General features: G+C 56.3%; 1 protein-coding gene across 1 annotated transcript; it reads right to left on the bottom strand.

The window, feature by feature from the left end:
* Positions 1-760: 760 nt before the first annotated feature.
* On the bottom strand, positions 761-24,212 carry SLC13A2 (solute carrier family 13 member 2). Its single transcript, XM_026517703.4, has 12 exons — positions 24,003-24,212; positions 9,541-9,669; positions 8,415-8,551; positions 8,082-8,296; positions 7,202-7,379; positions 6,970-7,092; positions 4,975-5,193; positions 4,692-4,780; positions 4,289-4,410; positions 2,754-2,915; positions 1,974-2,111; positions 761-1,470 (listed from the first exon to the last, which is right to left on the bottom strand). The coding sequence occupies exons 1-12, from the start codon at positions 24,102-24,104 to the stop codon at positions 1,300-1,302; spliced, it is 1,785 nt and encodes a 594-aa protein (XP_026373488.3). The 5' UTR covers positions 24,105-24,212; the 3' UTR covers positions 761-1,299.
* Positions 24,213-27,485: the final 3,273 nt, after the last annotated feature.

Genomic DNA, 27,485 nt, shown 5'->3' with positions numbered 1-27,485 from the left:
GATGAACTCAACTCAAGGCTTCCCGGCCAGTGTCCAGGGGGAGAGACTTAGGGTTGATACAAAGATGAACTTGCAGCCAGGAAGGGCCGTGGAGCTGCTAGAATGCATGATGGGTGTGGCATCATCCTTCCCCACCCTTACCCCCACCTTGCCGGACCAGTGAAAACTCTGGAGTTCAGGAAGGTGGGGAAGCAGAGGAGGGTTGGCGGGGAGGTAGGGAGGTAGAATGATCCAGAGCGTTGTCCGGCCCTGGACTCCGAAGTCCATGCCGGCTTTGAACCCGCTCCTGTGAGTCTCACCTGCAGCCCTCTCGCGGCAGGCTGCCTGTCTGGGTGAGGGTCCATCTTTCTGGACACCTAGCCTGGGTCAGTCGGCCTTCCCTGGTCTGGTGGGACTGGTTTTTCAAGCCGGAGGAAGGGTCGGTGGTGAGGAACTGGCAGAGGCAGAGGGTTTTATGTAAATGCCCAGGGAGTGCTCTGGGAACCGGGAGGCCGGTTTTCCCAAAGACACGCAGGGACTGGCAGCTCCCAATTAGCCGGGGCCGGTGATGTCAGTGCCGCTTTCCTGGGTGGCTGCGCCCACTCCAGTCGGCCTTGGCAGGGCTTCCTGGCCATTACCTTCTCCCTTGGGTGGGAGGGGTGCCAAGGGGGCCACCGTACAGGACAGAGGCCAAGTCCCCTCCTACCATACTCCCCAACCTGGGGCCCGAACCATGTTGTGGACCAGCCCCGGAAAGCGCCATGAAAAAACCAGCAGATGCTACTGAAAAAAAGACTTTAATGCGGCTAATATTCCATCCCTCTCCCCAAACCTGAGCAGCTGGAGAGACCTCAGTAGCTGGGCTGCTCTCAGAAGCTGTTGCCTTGGCAACTGCTGGTAGGCCCTGCTCCCCAGGCTACCCCAACCCCAAATTTCAATAAATATAGTGCAGTGGGGTCTGGTCACCCACGAAGCTGGGAGACGAGGACCTGGAATGCCAGAGAGGGCATGTTGCATGGTCTGGGAACTCACACATGCGCACTGCCAAGCACGCACACCGAGGGTCACGTGCACACACAAGAAACCCCCTCGCAGGCATCCTCACGTGACACGCCGTCCACACACACACACACACACACACACACTTTCCTCAGAACCGCAGCATTGAGCACACACACCCTTCCTTACGGACACACACACGACGTTCTATATATATGTGCCTTTCTCTCCATGTTTGGCTTGGAGCCTGGGTGTCCCCTCCTGGCTCAGAGGAATTGGAACAGGCGGGTCTTCCTGGTCTTGGCCAGACTGTACCCTGGTCTAGGGGCCGGGTGTTGTGGCGTTTGCCTGGATGGCCAGGCAGCCGGCTGTGTTGTTGGAGTCGGCCCAGGCGGGGAAGCTGTGCAGGCGGAAGATGGGGTAGCTCCAGCTGTTGATGGCCAGCGTGATCACCAGCACGCCGATGACGTTGAGCAGGAAGCCCGCCCGGGCCTGGCGCAGGAGAGCCGGTGTGAGCGACCAGCGGCTGAGCTGGGTCAGGACCTACCCCGGGGGCTCCCAGGGGCTCAGGAGCCCTCTTACTAGCAAAACTCTCCCTGAGAAGTCCCCCTGTGGCTCTGAGCGCCCCTGCCCCTTGCTTCCACCCCGGTGCTAAGGAGGGAAGAGGAAGCCCTTCACGAGCTTTCAGGGCCTCGGGCTCTGTTCTCCCTGAGGCCGTCTCCCTGGGTGTAGGTGCCTCGCACCCGGGAGGCTTCCCTCAGTTCCTCACCACCTCCTCTCCCTGTCCCGTGGTCTGGGGTTGGCAGGGTCTGGAGATGCTCCAGCTGGGGGTCAGGGTGCAACGTCCCCGCTGTCCTCTCCCCACCCCCTGGCCCAGGCAGGGTTCACTCTTAACTCTGAGAACCTCGGCTGCTTTCGGCTACTTCGTGGTCCACCAAGAAGGAAGGAGAGAGCAGGAAGGAGCGCTGAAGCTTTCAGGCCCCCCCGCTACTCACCATATCGGACACTTTGAGGCCTCCGAAAGAGAAGACGATGGCATTGGGTGGGGTGGCCACAGGCAGCATGAAGGCCAGGGAGGAGGCCAGCGTGCAGGGAAGCATGACATAGAGAGGGTGGAGGCAGATGGCCTGCGCCTGGATGGGGAGATAGTGGGCAGAACTGATCTCAGTCCCCATCCCGGAGAGGAAGATGCGGCCCCCAATTCTCCCACTTCCCCTCTCTGGAAGACAACGTCCCTGCCAACAACATACGCTCTGGTCATGAACCCACCACTTCTGCCAGAAGGCACTGGGTGACCTGGGAAGGGCCCCTTGACCTCTCTGGAGGGGATGAGTGTGCGGCCCTGCCCAGCGGGGCGTGGTGAGGGGAGGGGCCCATAAAACGGATCTCAAAGGGGCTCCAGAGTGTCATCAAAGGCTGCGGGAACGCGCCAGTGGAGGAAGGGGCTGGGGACGCTCTAGGGAGTCATTTCAACCTGTCACCTCAGGACTGACCAGAACAGGGGCTGGGCCAGGGAGGTGGGCGAGGCCACCAAGGAGGCCCATCAGGATACTCAAGGGGTGACGTCACCAGGGATGGAGTGAGTCAGGGACCAGAGGGCCTTGGGGCCTGAGGTAGCTGAAGAGTCTGGGGGAAGGGTGGAAGCTCAGGGGTCTTCTCCCGGAAGCGAGAGGAGGTGCAGACAGGTCACTCTGACCTGCAGTCAGGGTCCCTGGGGGGGGGGGCGGTGGGCAGGAGGGCTGCCTGGAGGAAGTGTGTCTGCAGGACCAGCTCACCAGGGAGGCCAGAATGGGCAGGAAAAGCGTGGTGGTGGCCACGTTGCTGGTGCACTCCGTGAAGGTGGCAACCAGCAGGCAGACGATGAGCGCGATGGCAGGAGGCGGCACGTTCTCCAGTGGGGTCAGCTTGTTCCCCAGCCACTCAGACAGGCCTGATTTCTGCGAGCAGAGGAAGACAGTGTATGAGAGGTTGGGATTCCTGGGGCTCCAGAGTCTCCTGCTGGGGCTCTGGGAGGGTCCTGCTCCTGCCTCTACCTCTCTAGAGTCTTCAGAGTCGGTCTGCTTGGGAAGGAAGATAAGACCCAGCCAGAACCAAGAGGCCCCTTTATAGTGATTTTGAAGAACCCTTGGGTGCGGGGAGAAGGGTCGGATGAGAAGCCAGGAGATGGGGCCAAAGGGCCTCCTTGGGAAGCCTGGGGCTTGGTGGGAGTAAAGACTTTAACTCCTTTTACTCCTGTTCTCCCAACCGCTCTGGGGAGCTCCCTGGCCATCCTTCGCCCTCTCCCAGCCTCCTCCAGCCCAGTAGATTGGCAAGGAGAGGGAAGGGGGAAGGGCCCTGGGTAGATGCTGGGAAGAGGTTGACAGGAGAATGGGAACAGTCCACAGGGTCAGGAGGGCTCCAAGGTCTTTCCCTGTCCATGTGTGTCACGCCAGACTGTGAGTCCCAGGGCACTGGGACTTCATCTCATACAATGCTGCCCAGTGCTTGGCATGGCCCGTGAAAACTAACCTCAGATCCAGGAGACCCTGCACCGATCCCTGACCCAGGGAAGCTGCCTCCTGTCTGTGCAGGGAACGAGCTTAGCCAGAACACGGAGGCCCAGGGGCGCAGGCACGTTCAGGGCTTTCCCTACTGGATGGAGGCTCTGGGGAAGGATGCGCTCTCCGGTCCCTGTAGCCTGGCTGGGTGTGATCATGGCGCCCCCTGGTGGCCTGAGGGGGCCAACGGCGTCCAGCCAGTGCAAGCTACTCCCTGGTGCTAAAGGCTGTTGCACCCTCCGCCAGGCAGAGGGAGAGGCGGGTGGAGCGGGGTGGGGCGGGGTTGGCACTGAGAACAGTCCCTGCCCGCCAGAGAAGCCTGCCTTCCCCTTGGCTTTGAGAACCCGAACAGCAGGGGTCCTTATGCCTTGTGTTTCCTCCCGCTCCCTTAGACGGGGCTCTAACCTGTCTCTCCAGCTGCTGCCAAGGCTCTGCCCACCAGGAGGCTCCTAAGTGGGGAATCCCTGGGTGGGATAGAAGCAGGGCACCTCTATGGGGCGCCTGGGTGGCACAGCGGTTAAGCGTCTGCCTTCGGCTCAGGGCGTGATCCTGGCGTTATGGGATCGAGCCCCACGTCAGGCTCCTCCACTAGGAGCCTGCTTCTTCCTCTCCCACTCCCCCTGCTTGTGTTCCCTCTCTCGCTGGCTATCTCTATCTCTGTCGAATAAATAAATAAAAATCTTTAAAAAAAAAAAAAAAAAGAAGCAGGGCACCTCTTTCCCTGCCACAGGGTCCCCCTCCCACAATCTGGGGAGGGGGCGGGGGCCCCTCACCTCGCTGCCCTTGGCCAGGGCAAAGCCGCCCCCCAGCAGGATCACGATATTCCAGGGCATCTTCTCGTTCACGGTCTTCCAGTTGAGGAGGGCAGGAGGGGCCTTCAGCCTCCCCGGGTTTTCTATTTCCCAAACAGAGGAGGACGGGTCACCAAGAGCCAACGGGTTGCTCCTCCCCTCCACTTGGGTCTCTCTGTGGGTCCCTCTCAGAGCTTACCGCATGCGGGAGAGGGAGCTCAGTTCTGCAGCACCCTTACTTTGTTCCTGAGTCCCTGACCCCTTGACAAGTCATCCCAGTCTCTCTGGGCTTTGACTATTCCTGTCAAGTGTGGTTGAAGGAACATTCCATGCTGGAAGGCGGGGGCTGCCCAGAGGCCCCTCCCTGCCCAGTCCAGGTTCTTACCTGGATCCTGAGTCAGCCCTGGGATGTCGGAGGGCACCAAGAACAGAATGACGCCAATGAAGATGGCCACTGTCGCATCGGACGCCATGCTGTGCGCAGGGCAAGGAGGGCAGGCTCAGGGCCGCTCAGGGTCATAGGGTGGAATGGCGGTTGAGAGGAGTCCCTCCCAGCAAGTCCTCCCTACCATGTCACCTCCTGGTCTGCACCAGGGGCCTTGCTACCTACCCTGCTCCCTTAGCCAGGGGAGGCCCACAAGTATCCCCCTCTCCCCAGGAATGCTCACCTGTTTCCTTCCTCGTCGGGAAAAGCCAGGTTGCCCCAGCCGAGGAAAAAGCCTGGCTCCCGGGTGAACCATAGCACCACCAAGGTGACAAAGAGGACAGAGACAGCCTTTTCTGCAAAGCTCATGGGGCCCAGCCGCTTGTGTTCTGTTTGGATGACATGGAAGGCTGCCTGCGCTCTCTCCTGTGCCTGTCCCCCAAAGCCAAAGTTCTTTCGGAAGCTGCAGGCAGAAGGGGGGGGCAGCTCCTGAGGACCCCGCACCAGGCAGGGGAGCAAGGGACTCTGAGCACAGGGGATACACTGCTGCCTGCAGAGGCCACCTCAGGATTGCTACACGAAGCCCTGGCCCTGGACCACCCAAGGTTCTGGAAGGAGATTCTCGGGGCTCGTGGCTCTTATTTAGCAGAGGCAAGGCTGGGGCTGCAGGGACGGGTTTCCCCATGCTTAGCCCTGCTCCATCTGCCCCATCGGCCCCCTTTCCCTCCAGAGATTCTCTTGTGCTAAGCCCTCCCTTGCCCAGAGTGAGGAGGACCTGGAGGCCTGGACCTGGAGGTCTGGCCCGACTCGCCACTCCCCTCCTCCAGCAGCCCTTCAGGAAATCCTTCCCTCCCTCTCCTTCCTGCTTCTGGGCCTCCCTGCCCGCCTGAGCCCCACCCGCATCATTCTCGGAGGCGCAGGGGACTGCCACCCACGTCAGTGTGCCCCTTGCTCGACTTAGGTTGACTTTCAACTTTTCACTTGGGCGAATCTCAACTCCCCTGATGGACTGTGAATTCCTCAGTGGCAAAGACATCTACCTCACACGTCTTTGAATCCCCCATGGTGTCCTGCATATGGTGGTCTCTTTGACTACCGCCTAGCCTTGGACCAGCTCCCAGCCTCGATCCAGTCGCCTTGCACCTGCCCAGCTGAGTATTCCAAAGTAGAGCAACGACACTTAAAAACTTTCAATGTCCTCTCTTCCTCCCCACCCAACCTGGGCAGGAATGGCAAATAACTCCTACCACAATACCACCCTTATCACTACTCTCAACCCGCACTGGTAGCAGACATCACCAGTCGATCCCAGACTCAATTCCATCTGAGCTCTAGCAGGGTCTCACAAGATTGTCAACTGAGACCTCTGGTCACTACCAGTAACCCAGGGTTGGAAGGAAGAATAAAACCTGTTCACTAGTCTTGGCCTCAAGGACAAGGTCCCCACCCTTGACGTGGCTCACGAGATCCTCCATCATCTTCCCCTGCCTCCTTCTCCAGCTTCAACTCCTGATATTCCTTTCTGCTCTTTACGTTTCAGCCAACAGAACTAGAGTGTTCCCAAACACATGCCCTTTCTTGCCTCTGCACCTTTGGGTAAGCTGTTCCTGCTGCCTGCAATGCCTTCACCCGATTCTCTACCGGGCTGGCTTCTTGTTCTACAAGATTGGTTCGGTTCAGACATCGTGTCCCCAGGGGGCCTTCTGGGATCTCCACTATCCCAGCCTGCGTTCCCACAGCCCCCGGGCTTCCCTCTGTCACGGCCCCCACCACACCACCATCTGTTAGATGGTGAGCTCCAAGGCCAGGGGCTGTGCCTAATAGCTTCTAGTATTCTCGGTGCCTCGCACAGGGCCAGATGTCCAGTAAGAGCACAACAAATGCTCTTGTAACTGGCCACGCTCACTGCGTGCTCCCCAAGCATTTACCAAAGGACCGTGGAGCATTATGGAATGGATCTGGCCTGGGCACCAGGAGACCTGGTTTTCGATCTCAGCATTGACAAATCTAGTTGTAGACCACTCTTGGAGCCTCAGTTTGCTCATCTGCTAAATGGGGTAATATTCTCCACCCAGTAAATCCCTCATACGGGGGGCCAGAGAGGCGTCGGGAGGGAGAGGCCTTCTCAATGGGTCGGTGATTATACCCTTTGCCACAGTGGCTACCTGGTTACTCAGCCGGAATCTCCCAGAGGGTAAGGGCAGGCCCCTGGGCTTCTTTCACTCACGCCGCCACTCACTTGAACCCCAGGAAGAGGATCTGCAGCCAGAGCCAGGAGAGCAGCAGCAAGATGGCCATGGTGGGGAAGGCAAAGCCGAACCAGGATGCAAAGTTCACCACGTTGCCGTTTTGGGGGAAGAGCCTGAAGAGGGATGTGGGCTGTCGCACGATGTGGCCTGTGACCGCCCAGCCCCAGGTGCCTCCCCGCGCAAGGGCAGACCCCCCGCCCCTCTCTGCCCGCAGTCACTCACGAGTTGACTTGGCCTTGCAGCACCAGGTTAGGCGTGGTGCCGGTCAGCGTGGCAATGCCCCCGATGCTGGCCGCGTAGCACACGCACAGGCTCATGCCCTGGCTAAAGCGGAGCTGCTCCTGCTGCTGTCCCGTGGGCTCTGGAGACGCGGCCGGGGCAGGCAGGACCTGCCCGCTATCTGGGAACGAAGGCAGTTCAGCTGGGGGTGGGCCTTGTCTGTGAGCAGCCTAGACCCGCGCTGGGGGTAGAGGGGGTCGGGGGCAGAGGCTGCGTCCAGGTCTGCAAGGGCTTGCACTCCCTGGAATCTCATGCTGGGTCAACCCTCAGACAGCATCTGGCCCAACCTGTCTCTTGAGAGAGGGAAACTGAGGCACAGAGAATGTGAAAGGATCACCCAAAGTACGCAGGACGAAGGGAGCCTGGGTCCCTGACAGCCCACCCAGACTCCAGCTCTCTGCCTCCCCGGGTGACCTAGCATCCTGTTTGGCCCTGCACTGAAGGGAGTCTCAGAACGTGGGACTTTTCATTTTGGAACTAGGGACAGGGGCACCTGGGTGGCTCAGTTGGTGGGGTATCTGCCTTCAGCTCAGGTCATGATCCTGGAGTCCTGGGATTGAGCCCCACATGGGGCTCCCCGCTCTGTGGGGAGTCTGCTTCTCCCTCTGCCTCTGCCTCTCGTGCTCTCTCTCTCTCAAATAAATAAAAGAAATCTTAAAAAATAAATAAAATAAAACAGGGATAGTCTTGGGCAAACCAGGACAAGTTGGTCGCTGCACCTGAACGCTCCAAGATGACCACCCTGCCATGGATGTCACCTCAGACCCTCCCCAGGAGCTGGGCACGAGGGGGGCGGTTGGGGCAGGGCGGGGTCGAGCTTCACCTTTCTCAGCCAGCTTGGGCTCTTCCTTCTGGGAGCTGGCCTCCTGGAGTTCGAAGGTGGGGTTGTCGCAGCCTTCCTCCACGTCCTTGCCGGTGGGCCTCTTGTGCAGCTGCTGGAGAACGGCGTGCGCGATGGGCACCATCATGGCCGTGGTGGCCGTGTTGCTGATCCACATGGACAGGAAGGCCGTGACCAACATGAAGCCCAAGAGCAGCCTGGGGACAGACGGCGACCGTCGGACGCGCCGGCTGGGGCTCCGGGGCCCCTTCAGGGACCGGGTCCCCCGCACCCTGCCCGCTCCAGGCTCTCCAGCCCTGGTTGGTGGGAACTCACAGGGCGGGCCGCACCCCAATGATGAGGAGCACACGGAGAGCGATGCGTTTGTGCAGATTCCAGTGCTCCACGGCAATGGCCACCAGCAGCCCCCCGACGAACAGGATGTTGCTGTCCTTAAAATACTCGACGCAGACCTGGCGGGCAGGGACAGCTGAGGGGCAGGAAGGGGTCTCTCCCTGCCCCTGGCCTCACAGGCTACAGTCGCTGACATTCCCACGAACAGGGGCTGGGCTCCTGGGCTCTCGGAACCAAGTGGAAATGGTCTTTGGATTATCTTCCGTTTAAAATTAACCAGGTTCTGGGGCGCTTGGGTGGCTCAGTGGGTTAAGCGTCTGCCTTCGGCTCAAGTTATGATCCCAGAGCTCTGGGATGGAGCCCCACGTCAGGCTCCCCGCTCAGCGGGGAGCAGGCTTCTCCCTCTCCCGCTCCCCCTGCTGTGCTCGCTCTCTTTGTCAAATATATAAATAAAATCTTTAAAAAAAATTAACCAGGTTCCTCTCTTCCCGACAAACCCCTTCTTTCTCCCCTCAGAAACGAGTGGGAGATAAGCTAGCCTGATTCCAGTCATGTCTCAAGCCATTGACTGGGGGATAGAGAACTTAGTGCCGACTCTACAAAGTAGAGCAGCGGGTCTCCGAGTGTGGTCCAGAAGCCGGCATCGTCCCCGACCTGGAGCTTGCTGGGCACGAAATGCTCAGGCCCTGCCCCGGATCTACTGACTTTGAAACTCTGGGGTAGGGCCCAGCAGTCTGTGTTTTCACCAGCCCCGCAGGTGGTCCTGAGACAGGCACGCTCATGCCTACGTTTCAGAGCCTTTGACCCAGGAGAATACAAGTTCTTTAGCTGACTTTCAAGGACCCCTTTCCTGAGTCACCAGGCCTTTCTACCTCCCTGGCCTACACCTGATCCACTTTGAACGAACTCTCCACACCGACCATGCACTTGGCATTTCTAGAGTGCACCCTCACCCGCCCCTAGCCCCGTCATCCTCTAGCTGACTCCTCCCTTAGTGCTCCCTGACCTGCCAAGCAGAGGCAAGGACTCCTCTTCTGTGTGCTCTGTGATGAGACTTTCTCCATCACTGGTGTTTTAGGGCAGAACCCCTCCATACCAGGAGCCTTACCTCAGAGGCATCCATTATGCCCATCATGGGGTACAGGACGATGGGGAAGAGGGCGGTGACAGCCAGGGGCAGAGCCTCCGTGCACCAGAAGAGCGCCATGAGGATGATGGAGTAGGCACAGTAGGATTCCTGCGGGCGGGAGGGGAGTAGCAGAGCGGTTGGAGGGATAGGCCTGTGTCCCAGGGTCATGGCACCTCTTGCCCCCAGAGAAAACAGGCCATTTGCAACAGTGTGGGGAGAGCTGCAGAACCCACAGTCATTGATTCCTGAGTCCAAGGTCCCATTTCAAAACGGAAAGAAAAAACAAAGCAAGGCACTCACCACCTTGTCTTTGACCTTGGGGAGGCCAGACATTATAATCCAGCCACACAGGAGGGACTGGAGAGCCTAGATTTGGGTATCAGGACCCACCCAGCCCGAGGGGACTGCAGGGGGCCAAAGTGAGGATCCCCTAGATGAGACTGGGGCCTGGCCAATGTGGATGGACTCCTGCCTGGCACCCTGGGCTTCCCTGGCTTTGTCAGCGCCTGTAAGAATCTATTTGTATGATGATGCAATTAATGTTAGTCCCCTCTCCCAGAAGGGGAGCTCCAAGAGGACAGAGTTGGTTTTGTGGCCACTGGGTGCTTAGAGCTCAGGACCCAGCAGGCTTCAGAGCAAATCTTTTCTGAATGAATGAACCAATGGGAAGTTTTGGAATAGTGGGAGGTCCCCTTCCCAGGAGGCCTGGCATGACCACAGCATCACACAATTCCGGAAGATGCCATACACATTTACAGAATATATGAAAGGTTCATTAATCCCCGAGTTGTGCAGGGAATTGGGGGGAAACCCTGAGTCATTGTCTTATAAGTCTTGGGGTACCAGAAACTCTCCTTTCTTTCACGGGGCCCTCGAGTCTAGAGAGGCCTGACCTCAGACCTGGGAGGGGACCTGGGGCAGAAATGGAAGTCAAACAATCAGCCTCCAGTGTCATGGGGCCACCGGAGGGCAGGCAGGTGAATCATTAGCTAGAGGGAGGCCTTTTGGGGCACCGGCCCACTCTTTGCCGAAGGGGCTGCGGGGCTTCGTACTGGGACAATGGACTGGGAGGCCTCTCCTCTCTCACCTGTCTCAACTGCCCTGCCCCTTCTTGTTTTTTTCACCTGATTCTGGGCTGTATGCACCCCAGAGTACCTCTTGCCCTTCGTGCCCTGGCGCTTGGGGAAGGTCCCTGGTGGTAGCCTGGGGGAAGAGGCAGCTGCTGTTTATGGCGCAACTTTTAGGAGCTGGGTGTCTTCCTGCTGGTGTTACCAGTAACTCAAACAGCCCTGAAGGTGGGTGTGGTGGGCCCAGGATCCAGAGGAGCTTGAGAGGGTAAGCGGTTTGCTCAAGGTCACAGAACTGGGGGGTGGCAGAGCTGGGACAGAACCCATGCAAGGCATCCAAACTGCAGAACTCCAAGGGCGTCTCCCCGGTGTTCTCGGAGAGGGCACCTGGAGTGGAAGGGGACGCAGCCTGGGCTGTGGAGCCACGCCTGCAGGACACCAGGCTCGCTTTCTCATCAGAAAACTTCCACCAGCTCTCCTCACCCTGAAGCGAACTCTTTGGCCCCAGGGGTGGGGCCACCTTGACCTTCGCCCAGAGACCCAGCCCTCCTTCTCCCCCAGCGGGAGGCCGGCTCTGCTGAGGTTGCTGTTCTCAACCACTTCCTCACCTACGATTGCGATTGCGAGGATTGCGGGGCTGGTTACTGATCTCCCCGGGGCTAAGGGCAGGCCGGCCCTTCTGGACCCTGGCATCCCCTCCCCCCAGCTAACTCGGAATTCTCTGGCCGGAGACAAGGAGGGGGCTGGGGTGCACAGTCACTGCTGATTCAAGAAGAAAGAGCTGCTAACAACAGCAGAAGTATCCTGAGGACTTCGTGCCAGGCCCTGGGCGCCGCATGCTTCGGGGAATTGTCGCATTTCATGGCTTGGTGAGGTAATGACTATTGTTGCCATTTCACAGATGGAGAAAAGAAGGCACAAATGAATGAAGTCAATGGCTCTGCGTCACATGTCCTCAAGGGAAGCCAGGCTGTGTGGTTCTTAAGCCTCAGCTCTGTCTTTCTGCCCTGAGCTTCATCCCCTCCAGTTGGGGGTGCCCTCCAGCTTCAGGTTCACTGTGACTAGTGGGGTGTATGGGCACGGGCTGGGGCTCCAGATTCAAACAGAGCTGTCTTCCCTGGGGCCTGCTTTTTTCTGCCATCAAGCTCCGGGCATGTAAACCCAAACCCCAAACCTTTTGAGCCCCCATTTCCGTGCTCCAGAGAGAGCTGTTAATAGTTAACCCGCCCCTGTAAGCTCCAGTCTGTGGCTCCCCTACCCCTTTTACAACTTCCCTGAGTCCCTCTCCTCATCCCCGGTCTCTGGATCAAACCCAAAACCGGTATCGAAGTCCCATCCAGAAGCCTCCTCTGGCCCCGGGAGCCGTGGCCCCGTGTCTCCAACCCATCCTCCTGGGCAGTCTTGTCCGGCTGTAGCATAACTTGCTGACCTGTTCTTCCTGGGTCATAGGGTTCTTCACCGGGGCATGGAATTCCAAGGAATCTGAGGGAAAACTATTTCATCTTTACACTAACATCTAACTCAGGCTCTAAACAGAGGCACCAAAGCCATACTGCGGTGAGTAGTACGATGGGTGATTTTGTCACAAAGGCCCTTGATCGTGGCCATCAGCTGTCAGGTACGTGCACAGATAGGCTGGTGCTGTTATCTCAAAATGTATCTCAAAATATTGTTTCTATCCACTTGTTTTGGCCTTATGGTAGCAATTCAACACTAGATCTTACTTAATGCATGAGTAATCACCTATATTGGCTTTTTCATATTTTTATTACTGTATTTCAAAGTAACTGGTTTCCTTGGTAATCCCATACACTTCATTTTGTGCATTTTAAAGCACTATTCTGAGAAGGGTCCATAGTCTTCACCAGACGGCCAGAGGCGTTCATAGTTCAGAAATGGGTTGGAGTTCCTAAACGAGGGGGGCGACTGGGTGGCACAGTCGCTTAGACTCTTGGTTTTGGCTCAGGTTGTGATCTCGGGGTCGTGAGATGGAGCCCCACGTTGGGCTCGACGCAGTGCCACTCTCCCCTCTACCCCTCCCTCTGTGCTCTTTCTCTCCCGAATGAATGAAATAAATCTTTAAGGAAAAAAAAGAATCCCTGGACAAGCTTTTCAGCTACCTCCATTTTGACCTCAATCTGTACTTTCTAATTGATTAAGTTCTTCTTCTTAAAAAAAAAAAAGATTTATTTATTTGAGAGAGAGAAAGAGAGGGAGCACGGGGGGTGGGCAGGGACCGAGGCAGAGGGAGAATCCCAAGCAGACTCTGCGCTGAGCATGAAATCCTACGAGGGGCTCAAACCCACAACCTGAGCCAAAACCAAGAGTCGGATGACCAGTCGACTGAGCCATCCAGGTGCCCCTAAGTTCTTCTTTCCAGCTTATCTCTTATCTCAGGCAAAAGATGCAGGCAAAGCATCCCGTGATGGAAACCAAAACTCCCCCCCCCCCAGGCAACGGGGACTGCCCCGGCCCAAAACTCCCCCCCCCCCAGGCAACGGGGACTGCCCCGGCCGCAGCAAGAACCTTCATGATTGACCCCAAGATGGTGGTCAATCTGCCCTTTCCCGCCCACCTGCAGGACCTTTCCCTTGTCCCACGTGTTCCTTATATAAACCTGGAGGTACGTTCAGCACTTCGGAGACCGTCTTTGAGACGCTAGTCCGCTGTCTTCTGGGTGCCGGCCTCGCTGAAATAAATTCCTTCCTCGTTTCGCCACCACTCGTCTCTCTGCTTTTGGGTTTTGTCGGCGGTGGGTGGCCCCACCTGGTCTGTTTGGGGCCCTCACAGCCAGGTGCTCTTGCTCCCTTGGGCCCCACTTACATCCCTGCCTTAAAGTGAAGGGAAAGAAAAAAATGACCTAGCACCCGCGATTGTGGCTTCTCTGAATCACCTCGGGAACTTCCTAAACTTCCAAGTCCATCTCCAAGTGGAATTCCTCTCGCCGGGAGCAGGGGTCTACAAGGCCCAGTGATGCAGTGTGAGCCAGAATGAGGAATCGACAGAGGTCAGGCATGCGTAGCTGGGTGGGCGCTCTGCCTACCTTCTCTCTCGTTTCCTCCTCACATCTCCGTGGGGCAGTGGTTCTCGCTCCTGCCGCTGAGGGAGGAACCTGGACTGGCCAAGCCTCGCTGGCAGCCTATGGCGTGGGACCCTGTGAGCTTACGCTCTGGCCACTGGCAGCTCCCCAGGGCTGCTGGCAGCACACAACTCCACACGCCAACCGATACGCATAGCCTGCACTGCTGTCCGTGGTGGCTCAGCTAGCAGCAGGGAAGAGTTTTTTTCCCTGGCAGCTAATGCTTCTTGCTCCCTCTGTCATTCCCTCCCCCTTGCCCAGGCCAGCAGGGGAGGTGCTCCCCAGCTCTGTGCCTTGGCTGAGGATTTGCTCCTCTCTCGGTATCTGTTTACAGGCTCCTGAGGACAGGGAGTGAGTCTTTTCACCTCTCTGTCTCACCCCTGGCTCTTTGGCTGGTGCTGACCCGAGTGTGAAATCTTCCTTTCTCACTTGTGCCACCCCCACCCCCACCCCGGGAAGTCCCTGCTATTGGGAGCCCCTGGGGGGCAAGCCCTGGGCCCCTCAACTGTTCATCAGGCACTCATTGGACAAATACCCTCTCCACTCCAGGTCTGTAGTCCTGCTGGTTCTATTCCTCAGATGCCCCCATTGACTTCTCTCCAGCCTCAGCCACCAGCCTTGTCTAAGCCCCAGCATCTGTCACCAAGACTCCTACAAGATCTCCTCATTCACCTCTCTTCCTCTCTTGCCCAAGAAATCTCTTCTCCTTGCTGCCTGCAGAGTGATCTCGGGTCACCACCAACCCTCCCCAGTTCACCCCAATCCTCCAGCATGGACACACTCACCTTAGAGCAGCTCAGATACCTGCAGAGTATCCATCCCACTGCTCTCAGGAGAAGTTTGGGGCTCATTTGAGCCTCTCTTCCTTGCTCTCTGCTCCAGCCACACTAACCCTCTTCCAGTTCCTCAAATACTCCATCCTCCTCCCAGCCACAAGGCCTTTGCACACACATAATTTCCTGTCTTCCCACTTTGCCCAGTTGATGTCTACTCATTCTTGAGATCTCAACTCAAGTATTCCTTTTTCAGGGAATCCTTCATGGGTTCCAGACTCAGTTGTATTCCCCGTTTTCACCCACTGTGTACCTCCCCTGTACCGGTTCTGCATAGCACTCATCACAGGCTATAATTAAACAGTTCGTTTCATGAATATGGTGAACATCAACCTTTTTCATCAGACCATACTCTCTAGGGAGCTAGGCCCGAGTCCATGTCTGCCCACCCCATCGGGCACCTACACGGAGTTGACAGTGTGAATGCATGAATGAGGCATGAGTCAGGCTCAGCCCTGGTGCTCTGGGAGTCAGTGCCCCCATGTGGGCTGGCCCCTAGGCCCGCGGTGGGCAGGCTGCCCTGCAAAGCCAACAGTGGACAGAAGAGAGAAATGCTCAGAGGGCTTCCAAACCCCAGGGTTGGCAGCTTGCTGCTTCTGTAATGGGAAACACAGGTCAGAGGTCAGCAAACCCGTGTGCCCAGGCCCAGCTTTATGGCTGTGTCCTTGCACAAGTTATGTCACCTCTCTCAACTTTGTCTTTCTTTCTTTCTTTTTTTTGGTAAGCAACACTGATCATTTCCAGCTGTACACACGTTTACCTCTTTTATATGGTTTCCTTATCTGCAAATGGGAATAAAAGAAACAGCTGCCTCACTGGGCTGTACAAGGATAAAGGATGTGAATATGTCATGAGGGGCCATCGATGGCAGTGAGCAGATGGTGGGGTTAGTGTTGGGAGATGAATGTACTCCCCGGGCCCCTGCGGAGCCAGAATGGATTCACGAGGCATGCATGGAGACAAAAGTTCCAGAGAGTCTGGGGCAGACTCTGGGCCCGGGGTGTGGGCAAGGTGTGGGACCTGTGGGCATCATGGCCTTTACCCGTGACGGGCACAGAGCAGCCTGTGGCTGTTGGGCTCTTGGGCAGCTGCAAATATGCCTGTAGTCTCAGAGCTATCACGACTTACCCTCCTGGTGATTGAAGGTTAACCCAGGGAGGGAGGATGGCCTGGCACACAGGGGGTGACCCCCACTGCCCCTGTGTCCCCGGTAAGTAGGGATGCCGCTGGTAGTGAGCACTCCCAGGCCTGGGAGTGAGGTGAGGTACTCGGTGGCAGCCAGCCAAGAACCATGGCAAAGGCGAGACTGGAGTGGATCCCAGAGGAGAAGGGGCCTTTCCTTTCCCGAGCCTCCGTCTGTCTGGGCTGAGGAAGGCTTCCAGAGGGGACACTGAACGGGTGTTGAGGGATGAATAGGAGTTCAGTAGGTGGGTGGGCAAAACGCTGAGGTGGGGGAGTGCGCAGAGAGGCAACAGATCCAGGCATAAAAGATCTTGATGCCTTCTTGGAGGGGCGTATTGCTTGGAAAAGGCCTTGTCTGCCCTGGGGGAGATCTAGGACTTGATCTGGAAGACAGTGCTGAAAAGTGAGGCCCTTTAAGGGTTTTAAGAGGAGAGAGTGACACAGTCAGGTTACTCTAATGCTACTCTATGTGATTTAAAAAAAAATTTATATATTTTATGGGGAACTTGGGTGGCTCAGTTGGTGAAGCATCTGCCTTTGGCTCAGGTCATGATCCCAGGGTCCTGGGATGGAGCCCCTCATTGGGCTCCCTGCTCAGCAGGGAGATGGCTGCTTTGTCTCCCTCTGCCTCCCTGCTTGTGCTCTCTCTGTGTCAAATAAATAAATAAATAAAATCTTGGGAAAAAATTTAAAAAAAGATTTGATTTATTTTAGAGAGAGAGCATACATGAACAGGGGGAGAGGGAGAGAGAGAATCCTAAGCAGGCTTCATGCCGGTGCAGAGCCCGACTCGGGGCTCAGTCTCACCACCCTGAGATCATGACCTGAGCCAAAACCAAGAGTCTGATGCGTAACCGACTGAGCAGCCGCCCAGGTGCCCCATCCCCTATGTGATTTTGAAAAACATGTGCACAAGTGTTTGTATATATGTGGGAACATCTCTGATTCAGGGATTCTTACCCTTTTTCCGTACCAGGGTCCCCTTGGCAGCCTGATGAAGCCCTCCGACTCCTTAGAATAATGTTTTTAAATACATGAAATGCATAGAATGCATTAAAATGCATAGAATTATAAAGGAAACCAATTATATTGAAATACGGTTATTAAAATATGAAAAATGGACAAAGTGATGATATATGTTACCCTGTCTCAGCTAATAAGACCTTCACTGGCTAACGGTTACTGTAATCGCAAAGCCACGAGGAACAGAAACAGCATTTCGAGGTACTTGCACCAGCTTTAATGCAATGGGACAGTGTCCGTGATTTCTCCTGGCGGCAAAATCAAAGATATGGTTAATGCTACTGTGATTCGTTATCTACGTTCATAACAGAAGAAGTACTAAATTTTCTTCAGAGGTTATTGACAATAAAATATAGGGCTTTTCCATCCAGGTTCACAGAGTTCCTGAATTCTCCCCACAGATTCCCAAGGATGAGGGTCCCTGCTCTGGAGGGTGGCCCCCATGCTGCCACTGAGGCTGCCCCCTGGAGGGGCACGGGGACGAGGGTGGGAGCAGGACCTCTCCGTTTCACTGTTCGGTACTGTCAGATGTCAAACGATGTGAGTGTGCCATCTGATTAAATACGTACATCATCTAAAGAGGAAAACAGGGGGGCGCCTGGGTGGCTCAGTGCGTGAAGTGGCTGCCGTTTGGCTCAGGTCATGATCTTGGGGTCCTGGGGTAGAGCCCTGCATTGGGCTTCCTGCTCAGCGGGGAGCCTGCTTCTCCCTCTCCTCCCCTCTCGTGTTCTCTCTCGCTATATCTGTCTGTCTGTCTGTCTGTCTCTCAAATAAATAAATGCTATATCTGTCTGTCTCTCTCAAATAAATAATCTAAAAAATTTTTTTTAAAAAGATGAAAATAGGGAGCTTATACCCGCTATAATGTGGCTGATGAATTGGAAGACACAGGATGAGAGGCTGGGAGGCCCCAGGAGGCCCTAGGAGGCCGTCCTGGGTGTCCAGTGGGCAGGTGACGGGGCTCAGAGCAGGTCATGGCAGTGGAGATAGGAAGGACGGAGTCCAGAGATGGTAGGAGAAGACAGGGTTTGGGTAATGGGTGATGGCTTGAGTAGGAGGAATGGGAGGAGGACAGCCCCACGTGCCTGCCCTGGGTGTCTAGACACACGGCAGTGACCACAAGGAGAGGGAGGGCTGAAAGGATTTGGGGAAGGAGATGCAGAGTACGCCGGGGTGTGTGATATTCGCTCCAGGAATAACAGGCCTGTGCTAAATACCCAACCAGTTCAAGAGACTGACTATGCAAAGGGGACGGTGGCCAGTCCGTATACAAAAATATGTCCTACAGTCTGCAGCAGCCAGCCCGGTAGGCAAACCGCAACCTCTAGAGCAATTGGCCCAAACAGTCCGGATTTGCTCAGAGACTCCCGGCTTTCCTCAGTTTGCCCCCACTCTCTGCCCCCAATCTCTACCCCCACTTCCAACTCTGGACCAGCCAGTGAAAGCCAAATACGCATCCCTGACCAACACACCGGATGCCCTGCTTCTGTCTGTCGGCCCCTCCGGCTTCCCCTGCCAACAGCCTCCAGTCCGTCGGGCGCACCCGAAGAATCCCCGCCCCGCCCCGCCCGCCTGTGAGGCTCTGCTGAAAGCGAGCGGTGGTGGCTCCCTGCCCGCCTTTCCTCTGCCCGATCTCATCCCGAGATCTTTGTTTGTTCCTGCACCGCGATGTGAATGAGTTTGTTGCATCATCGTCTAAGAGGCCAAAGGGAAACAATAGGTTTCTGAGTGTCAGAGAAGACAAACGTGGGGGGAAGAGTCCTGACCTCACAGTTTGGGCTGGGGCCAGCCTGCCTGGGCCCACTGAAAAGCAAAACAGCGGCAGGAGTGACGGAGCAAAGCATTCACATGCTCCGTGGGTTCGATCCCCACAACAGCCCAGGCCTCGCTGCTGGATGGGCAAGGACATAATTAGATAATTTGGGAACAGAGTCCAGACTGGAGAAACGTCTTTCTCCTCCAGGCGTGCCCCTGGCCTTGGAGGCTGGGTCCTTCTAATCCTACTCCCAGGGCCCCTAGAGGCCAGAAAACCTGTCTCTGGGTGGACTGGAGAGACAATACCTCACTGCTCTCGTGCGGGTACCAGCTGCACCTTACCTTCCTGATTCGCAGGTGGGAACACCGAGCCCCCCTCACCTAGACAACAGCCCCTGCGAACAGAAGTCGTCTCTGGAAAACAAATCAGGAGTCCACGCAGTGCCTGGGGCTAGCTGTGCTTTCCCGGGGCTAGGAATTCAGAGGGGAGGCAGAGGGCGCAGGGGGCCACCGTGTACCGAGCCCTGGGTATCGGGGACCCTCCGTACTCAGGTTCTCTGGTTCTACGAGCAGCCCCTTAGAGAGGAGAGGAGAGGGTTGGGGAGGTCACACAGCTGTACGTGCCACAGAGTGGATTTGGACTCACATCTGTCTGGCTCCCAAATCCCTGTTCTGTTCCTTGGACTCTGCCTTCTGGACCAAGAGCCGGGAGTTTCAAAAGATAGAGGCGGACCCCAGAACGGAGGTCCAGATTCCACGTTCGGTCTTCATGCCCAAAGTGAATCATCTGAGTCCTGCTCCGTCTCTGGGGCTCAGGAATAGCTTTGAGTCAGGGTATTTTAATTACACGGTCTTAGAGCTCACGTGGCAGGCAACACAGCGTACTGCTCGCAGAGTCTAGGAGTGCAGCGGCTGATTCAGATTAAGTAGTTCTGCCTTCTGTGCTTCCTGTAAATACAATCTGGATTGCAGCTAAGCTCTGTCCTGGCAAACCCTGTGCCCCTAGGAGACTGTTTTTCCAGATGGTCCCATGGAAGGGGGTACCTGCATTTTTGACCCTAAAAACCCTCACTCCTTCCCCCGGCCTTGCAGGGCTGACAACACTGGCTGCCCCCCTCCCCCCCTGCCTCTCTACACCATCTTCTCCTCGCTCAGCTCCCCATGCCACGCTGGCCTTGTTCATCCCTCCAGCTTGCCAAGCTCGCTCCTGGCCTTGGGCCTTTGCACTCCGTGTTCTGCCTGGGCGGCTCTGTGCTCAGAGCTGTGCTTGACTGGCTCTCACTTGTCACTCAGGTCCGAGGGTAAATATCCTTGCTCCGGGCGGCCTTCCCTGACTACCCTGTCCCGAGCAGCCGGTCCCTAAGCCACAGTCACAGCCTGTCCTACGGTTTTCACAGCATCTGCTTCTGCGTGTCTTTCCAGCCCCATCCGCCTGCACCTAAACAGTGCTCCTGACATAGTTCTTGCTCCCTGATGGGTGAGCGAGGGGGCGAATGCACGGATGCGTGTGAGGGTTAGGGCCCAGCCACGGCGCTGCTTCGCCGTCCGGTTGCAGGGCTCGGGGAGCAGTGAGGAGGCCTCGGGCCCCGCTGTACCTCATCCCCTGGGACCACCAGAGGACGACGAACATTTCCAGGATTCGGTTGCTATTTCTAGAACACACCCGACGATTCCAGCCCCTACGCCTTTGCTCCTGCAGTTGCCTTCACCCGGCCTGCCCACTACGGATGCTCTGTTGGCGTCTCACTCAGCCCTCAAGGCCCAACTCAAAGGGCACTGCGTTGGGTTCGCCGGGACTCAGTGGGAAGAATTCACTCCCTCCTCTGAACTCCTCTGCCTTCTGGCTGTACTTCTGTAAACACATGTTCCTCTGACAACAGCCTGAGGGCAGAACCCTGTATTCCTTTTCCGTACCCCCTAGCACAGCGAAGGAGCTCAACAGACATCCCCGACCGCAGCGCAGTGGGAGGACTGGCTGATGGCTGGATGGACGTGAGGGTAGGTGGCTCGCAAGAGGTGACTCACAACGGGGCCAGCAGCCTGTATCTCTGCGCAGCCTCGGGCAGAGACCCCCAAGGCCAGGTTCCAGTTTAGACTTTGCCTTTCTCTAGCTGGGACTTGAGACAAATTGCTACTCTGGGCCTCAATTGATATGTCTGTAAAATGGGATAATAGTAGTACCCTCACAGTAACTCAGAGGTTATTGAGAGACTGAAATGGGTTAGTGCTTTGACGCCCTTGGCACCATGACCAGTACATAAAAAATACTCAATAAATGTGAACCGTTCCAATACAGACACCTGTCTGAGCCTTGCCTGGGACTCTTCCTTCCCACTGCAGGGGTGGGGGGCATGGAGGTAAGCTTGGGGACTCACTGCGGACAGCAGGGACTCCACACAGGGTCCTCTTTGCCCACAGTCACGCATTCATTCGGCAAGGGTTTGTTGAGCCCCTGCTGTGTGCCAGGTCCTGGGAATTCCGCGTGGAAAAAGACAGAGCCCCTGCTGTCAGGGAGCCTGCCCTAGTGTAGGGGGGTCAGAGAGTAAATGGAAAAGAGACAAGGGCGCTGTTTCTGACAGTGAAAGTCCTTCACATAGAACAACAGGGTTTCCTAATAGGGCAGGACTGGCGGTGGTCAGAGAAGGCTTTTTCTGAGGGGATGGATTGAGGCTAAAACCTAAGGAGTGAGAAGCAGTCCTCCGGGAAAGAACATTCCAGGCAGGGGGATGAGCAATTTGAGGAGCACGGAGAAAGCTGGTGAGGCTGGAGAAGAGTGAACGAGAAGGAGGATCTGAGGCCTTGGGGACCACAGGGGCTCCAGGGCTGGGGCCCTGGGGACTCCTGCCTACCCTAAAAGGTTTGGATTGTATTTCGAGTTTGACGGGAAGCCTGCGGAAGGGCTTCCACAGGGTACTGGTTGGGTGAAGAATGGTCTGGGGAGGGATAGGGAGAGGAGAGAGATGATGGCGGCCTGGACCCACTTGGGAGGCAGTGGCAAGCACTTCCGTGCAGAGTATTTCGTGGATCTCGAGTCAACAGGACCTGCTGGTGCATGTGGAAATGAAGGACAAAGAGGAGTCAGGAATGGCTCTGGGGTCGCCGGGCTGGCTCCGTGGGTAGAGCATGCGACTCTTGATCTCGGGGTTGTGAGTTCGAGTCCCACGTTGGGTGTAGAGATTACTTAAAAATAAAATACTTGGGGGAAAAAAAAGAAAGAAGGACTCAGAAGTAGACAGCTGAACCACATCTTGCTAAGACGGCAGGAAGAGCCAGTTGGAAAAGATGAGCAAAGCAGCGTTGTTTTGGTGGTAAGTGTAGAAACATGGGCTCTTTAAAAGAGAAGATTCAGGAGCAAATGTCCTGGGTTAGCTGGGTAATACTGAGTTTAGGGCTGGGGTTAAGACCGCGGAGTTGTCCCTATGGAGACAGCAAAAGTCACTTAGGGGGAGAGTGGGAATAGGGAGGGAGCTGAGGGGTGGAGGGGGTGTGGACGTTACCCTCTTGGAGCCTGGAGCTGTCTTAAGGAAAGACACGCAGACTTCAAGGCCTTTGATCTTGAGACAGAGAAAGTCGGCCTCTGTGGAGGGGGTGTGGGATTCAAGGAGGGTCTGTTTGTTTGTTACGGGGAGAGATTGCAGCTTGTGTGTGTTGATGGGAGAGATTAGGGGAGAGGGGAAAATTGATGAGGCTGGAGAGGGGATAATTACGGGAGCAAAGTCCTTGAGAGGAGCTGGTTTCCAGGGCCCGGCGGAGGGGCTGGACTCCACAGGTAGGACCGGGAACAGTTCATCCGAATCGGGACAGGGGCGGTGGCCTCTGTGAGGCCAAAGCAGGCAGTAGGGCGGGGTGCGGCACAGGGCAAACAGGGGCTCCCCACACCTAGCCCTCCCGCCAGGAGGCCTGACTTCTCCTCCTGCCTCAGGCTTTCCTGTGTGACCTTGGGCAAACGGCTCCTCTTGCTGGGCTGTACTTCCCTGAGGAAAATGGGAATCAGGGTCCCTGTCTGTCCTTCCTCCTGCGGTTGACATACTTGGCCCATAGTGGCTGAAAACCCGTCGGATGGGTCCCCAGCACAGAGCTGGCCCTGGCTTAGGCCAGAGAAGAGGGTCATCTTAAAGGTCAGCCAGGCCTTGTCACTTTCCAAGTGTCAGGGGCTCAGGAGCTGTGCCACGGCATCCCCCATTCTCTCACCCCTTTGGGTTACCGGGAACAAAAAGCCTGCCTCGATTTCCCTTTTTGTGACAAAAGGATGAAAGTGGCTCAGTGGGCAGTCCTGGGGCTGTGGGGTGGGGCCAGGGCCAGGATTCTGTCTCCGCAGCCCGGAGGAAGCAGGGTGTCGGTAGACAGCGCAGGCTTCGGAGCTAGACTGCACCCCCAGCTCTGCCACTTTCTGTGACCTACCAGAGGGACCTGCACTTTGAAGCTTGAGCTTCAAGACCCTCTTCCTGAACTGACCCTTCCCCAAAACCCCATAATTTTAGATTCATAACTGTATGCTCCTTTACTTACAAGGGGGCCTCCAAAGGGTATTATAGGCAAGCTCCGTGAAACCCGGATCTGCCTTGGGATTTGGGTAAGTGACTTAACCTCACTTTTCCTATCTGTACAATGGGATAGTCAGGCTTGCCTCTTAAGATGAGAGGAAGGATCCAGCGGGAGAAGGGGGAAGATGAGAGGAAGGGTTACTGGGTGCACGGCCCAGGGTATGCGGTGGGGGCTCCAGTAAATGGGAGCCAAAGTTATGGCTTCTGCTGCTTGGTGGAGGGAGGCAGGAGGCTGCGGGACCTCTCCCTCCATCCAGGGTGTGCTGTCTATGGTGCCCACTGGCAGTGGTCCCGTTGTCCAGTTCCTACCCCTCTCCCTCAGCTGACTTAGCCCTTGGGATCAAGGGTGAGCTCTTTATCTTTCTGTTTACATTCTTTTTTTTTTTTTTTTAAAGATTCTATTTATTTACTTGGGGGAGAGAGCGGCAGAGGAAGAGGGAGCCCGATGCAGGGCTCGATCCCGGGACCCTGGGATCATGACCTGAGCTAAAGGTAGAGTCTTAACCGGCTGAGCCACCCAGGCGCCCCTGTGTTTACACTCTTAAAGGCACAAACTGCCGGAAGCCAGCTTCCTCCTACTCCCTTCCCACCCGGCTCCAGCGGCCAGCCCCACTCAGGGCCCGCGGAGCCCAGCAGGGCTGGCCGAGCATACAGTAGGCAGATAACCGCAGCCGCCTCCACCTGCACCCCCTTTACGGAACTGGCTCCCTATCTTCCAAGGCAGCAGATTCGACTGCACCGAAGCAATTCACCTCGGGCTGCTACTCCTGGGTGCCCAGCAAAAGCCCCCTTTGACCTCTTAACCCTCAGTCTCAGGAGGGCCAGGAGGTCACAGCCTCATTTTCAGGACAGGGAGGGATGAGGAAACTCTGCTGGTCCCAAGGATGCCCAGCCCTCGTCCGGACTGCCCTCCCCTGTCCTTCCTCCACCCCTTTGGAGCCAAACCCTGAGTCCTTACCTTGGTGGGGACGAGGATGGGCAGGGGCAGCAGTAAAATGGGCAGAAGGAACACAAGCAGGTAGATGCGATAGGCCCACAGGCCCTGCCAGCAGGTGGCCATGGTGTGGACCCGCAAGGGCTGCCGGAGCCGCCGCCTCCGGGATCCACGGAGCTGAAGGAGCGATGCCGCAGGTAGGCGGCTGGCCAGGGCCAGCTTATATAAAGCTGGTTGAGTGTTAACCATTGACCCACCCTGGCAATCAGACTGTTTTGGAGTCCAGGAGGTGAGAGTAAGGAGGAGGGACCTGCGGGAGGTGTAAAGATCAGGAAGACTTTGCAAAGAAAGGAAGCAGGCAAGATCAAGGAATAAAAACAACTTCAGGGTTCTTTCAAGAAGTTAAGCCCAAAGTTAACTCCTTCTGTGCATGGAGGCTGCCAGGGGCTGCCTCTGGAGGAGCTGGAGAAGGAAGGGTGTCTGGGAAGCCCCACAGCAGGCCTCTGCGGGGCAAGACCCCTGGCCCCCTCGCCAGCTCAGCCTCTGCTCGCTCCCTTTATTCCCCCAAAGCTGGTTATCCGCAGAGCAGTTCCTCCTGGGCCCAGTGAGGCAAGCCTGCCTCCAGAGAGGCCTGCCCTCCAGGAGTTTCCAGTCTCAGATTGAGGCCAGCCAATCTGAAGCAAGCCCTCCCCCTCCTCCTCCCAGGGATCAAGGAAACTGTCAAAGTTACCCGTCCTGACGATCTCTTATTTGCTGTGTGACATTAGTCCATCGACTTAACCTCTCTGAATAACCACTTCCTTGTTCTGCTGGAACATTTTCCTATTACGAGGCATAAATGAGACAACCTGTGGTATGTTGATCGTATGGTATGCTGATCAGTTTTTTAAAGTTCTTCCTGGTCCCCCACCCCCACCCCAAAGTGTCATAGAAGACCAGAGAGATCTTTCTCTCTCCATTTGTACATCATCCGTCCATGCATTCACCCATCCCATTCACCAAACAAGGATTTGGCACCAGTTGTAGATTCAGCCCTGTATTCAGTGCCAAGGGTGCAGAAATTCAGATGCTGCTGGTAATAGTGAATATTTGTTTAGCATTTGGTACAAACTGGTTAGTGTACTATTTCATTTACTCTGTAAACCAACGCAATGAATTAGGTGTAACTCCATTTTACAGGTGGGACCACTGAGGCCCCAGGACACAGAGCCAGCCAGAATTCGAACATGCTTTCTGAGTGCCCTGGGGAGGTCCAAAGGCATCCGGGGGCGCCAGGTGAAAGGAGAGAACGAGGAGCGTGGGGCAAGGGCTCCCGGAGAAGGTGACCTGTGAGCTATGCCCTCGAAGCTGTCTCATTTGGTCGCCAGGTTCTGAAGGAAAGATCACTAGCAGAGAAGAGCGAGCTAAGGCCTGCAGGGTGGTGTGTGCATAGAGGTGTTTGCGTTGGAGGGGGCGGGTTGTGGATTGCAAGGAATTGCTGGCGTCTGTGCACCCAGAGCCTCTGTCTCCCGGTGCCGTCACCCTTCCCCCACCCCCTAACTGCACACAGGAGAAATTCGATCCATATTTCCACGATTCTGTTGATGATGCCTGTGTGCCTGGGTAAGAAGGCAGGGTGTCGGGGAAAGTGTTTCAGGATGTAAACATAGCCTGGGCAAAGATGCGGAACCGTGGAGGAGTTTAGAGAACAGAAGGATCTCTGTGGTTGGAATATGGGTTTGTGGGGGGCAGGACTGAGAGCCGATAGCCACATTTCCAGGGTGTTCAACGGCCTGGCCTGGGCTGGTATGCCAATGAGATACTCCTGGAGCCAGTGAGGTCTGTGGGAGAGAGACCCCCAGTCCCTCTATGGAGGGAATCGGGTCACAGGACTGCTGGGGCCAGGCTGGTGGGGAGCTACAGTAGACCGGACAGACTGGCCACCCTCCACCCCTGTTCGGGTTATGGCTTCTCCCCTCCCGCTCAGTTAACACCCCCCCCCCCCCCCCGCCCGTCTGCTTAGGGCAAGGTGAGGAGCAGCCGGGAGGCACAGGACAAAGGGTGTCAGATACCCAAGACAATACCTCGATTTGTCTTAACCCCGAGGTGGCCTCTCCTGTGGCCTGAGGCTCTAGAGAAGCCCCAGGCAGAGCAGGGCTGGGTCTCCTGCAGACAGGAGACATCCAGACTGTGTGTAGTCTGCACCCAGTTACCCAGCTCTCTGTAGGAGGTGTGATGTGGGATCAGAGCAGGGAAGTCACTGACCCAGGGTCACACAGCTTGCGAGTCACTGAGAGAGCATCCAGATTCCTATCCGAGACCGTGCACGCTCTGCCCAGCCCTCCGTGCCCTGGGCCCCGTGATGACACTGTGACAACACTCTGCGTTTCCAAGTGAGAGAGTCACTTTCCCTGAGACACCCACCCCCACCCCAGGCTTCACACTTGCATCCCCCTTCGAAGTCATAGACCCTCGGGACCCTTGCTGCATCCCCAGGAGCCAGGCCCCATCAGTGATCAATTCATCTTAAAGGCACAGTCCTATGGAACTGGAGGGGATTATGCTAAGTGAAGTAAGTCAAGCAGAGAAAGACAATTATCATATGGTTTCACTCCTATGTGGAACGTAAGCAATAGCACAGAGGACGACAGGGGAAGGGAGGGAAATCTGAAGGGGGGGTAGATCACAGAGGGAGATGAACCAAGAGAGACTATGGACTCTGGGAAACAAACTGAGGGTTTCAGAGGGGAGGGGGTGACAGGGTGATGGGTATTGACAAGGACATGTGTTGTGATGAGCCCTGAGCGTTACATGCAACTAATGAATCGTTGAACTCTGTATCAGAAACTAATGATGTACCTACCATATGTGGGCTAACTGAACATAATAAAAAAAAAGGCAGAGTCCTGAGACCAGTGGGGAGTCTCCCCTCAACACTTACATTAGGAGGACTTCCCCCCCACCTGGCGGTCACAACCAGGACCCCCTCCCCCAGCCTTGCTCACTTTGCCCCCCATCATTTCCTTCGGGGGATGCTGCAAATAACTGTTTTGTTTTGTTTTGTCATGCAGCCTAGTGTACTGGAAACAGCTGGGGCGGGCTGCTGTGACTGTCTCTTCAGTCTTTGTGGGACCCTTCCTGTGACAGGCTTGTGCATGATCTCAGGGAGGAGTCCTGACCTTGCACTTGGACCATTGTCCCTTCTGGAGAGGACTACCTGAGAACAGCTGAGAAGGTCCTAGCCGGATAGGAGGTGGTCCCCGACCTACAAGAACCAGTCTATCCTCAGAATCAAGAGGCAGATAAGCTGGGAGGAGAGAGCCATGGCTGGGGCTGGGGCCCAAAGGTGGGCTTTAGGAAGTTCGGACCAGGACGCAGGGGCAGGCATTCAGAGGCCCCTGAGACAACCGGGGTTGAGCAGTAGGGCTTGGAGCCCGCAGGGGCACAATCCAAGTGGTCCCGGAAAGGTGGGAAAGGCTGGACGTGGCGGGGAGCACCAGAGAGGAGTGGTAAAGGCTGAGGCTGCCT

The sequence above is a fragment of the Ursus arctos genome, unplaced genomic scaffold, assembly GCF_023065955.2.
Source record: "Ursus arctos isolate Adak ecotype North America unplaced genomic scaffold, UrsArc2.0 scaffold_24, whole genome shotgun sequence".
In the NCBI taxonomy this organism is placed as follows: domain Eukaryota; kingdom Metazoa; phylum Chordata; class Mammalia; order Carnivora; family Ursidae; genus Ursus; species Ursus arctos.
The sequence above is the reverse complement of the archived record's forward strand: the minus strand, read 5'-3'. Positions and strand labels throughout refer to the sequence as shown.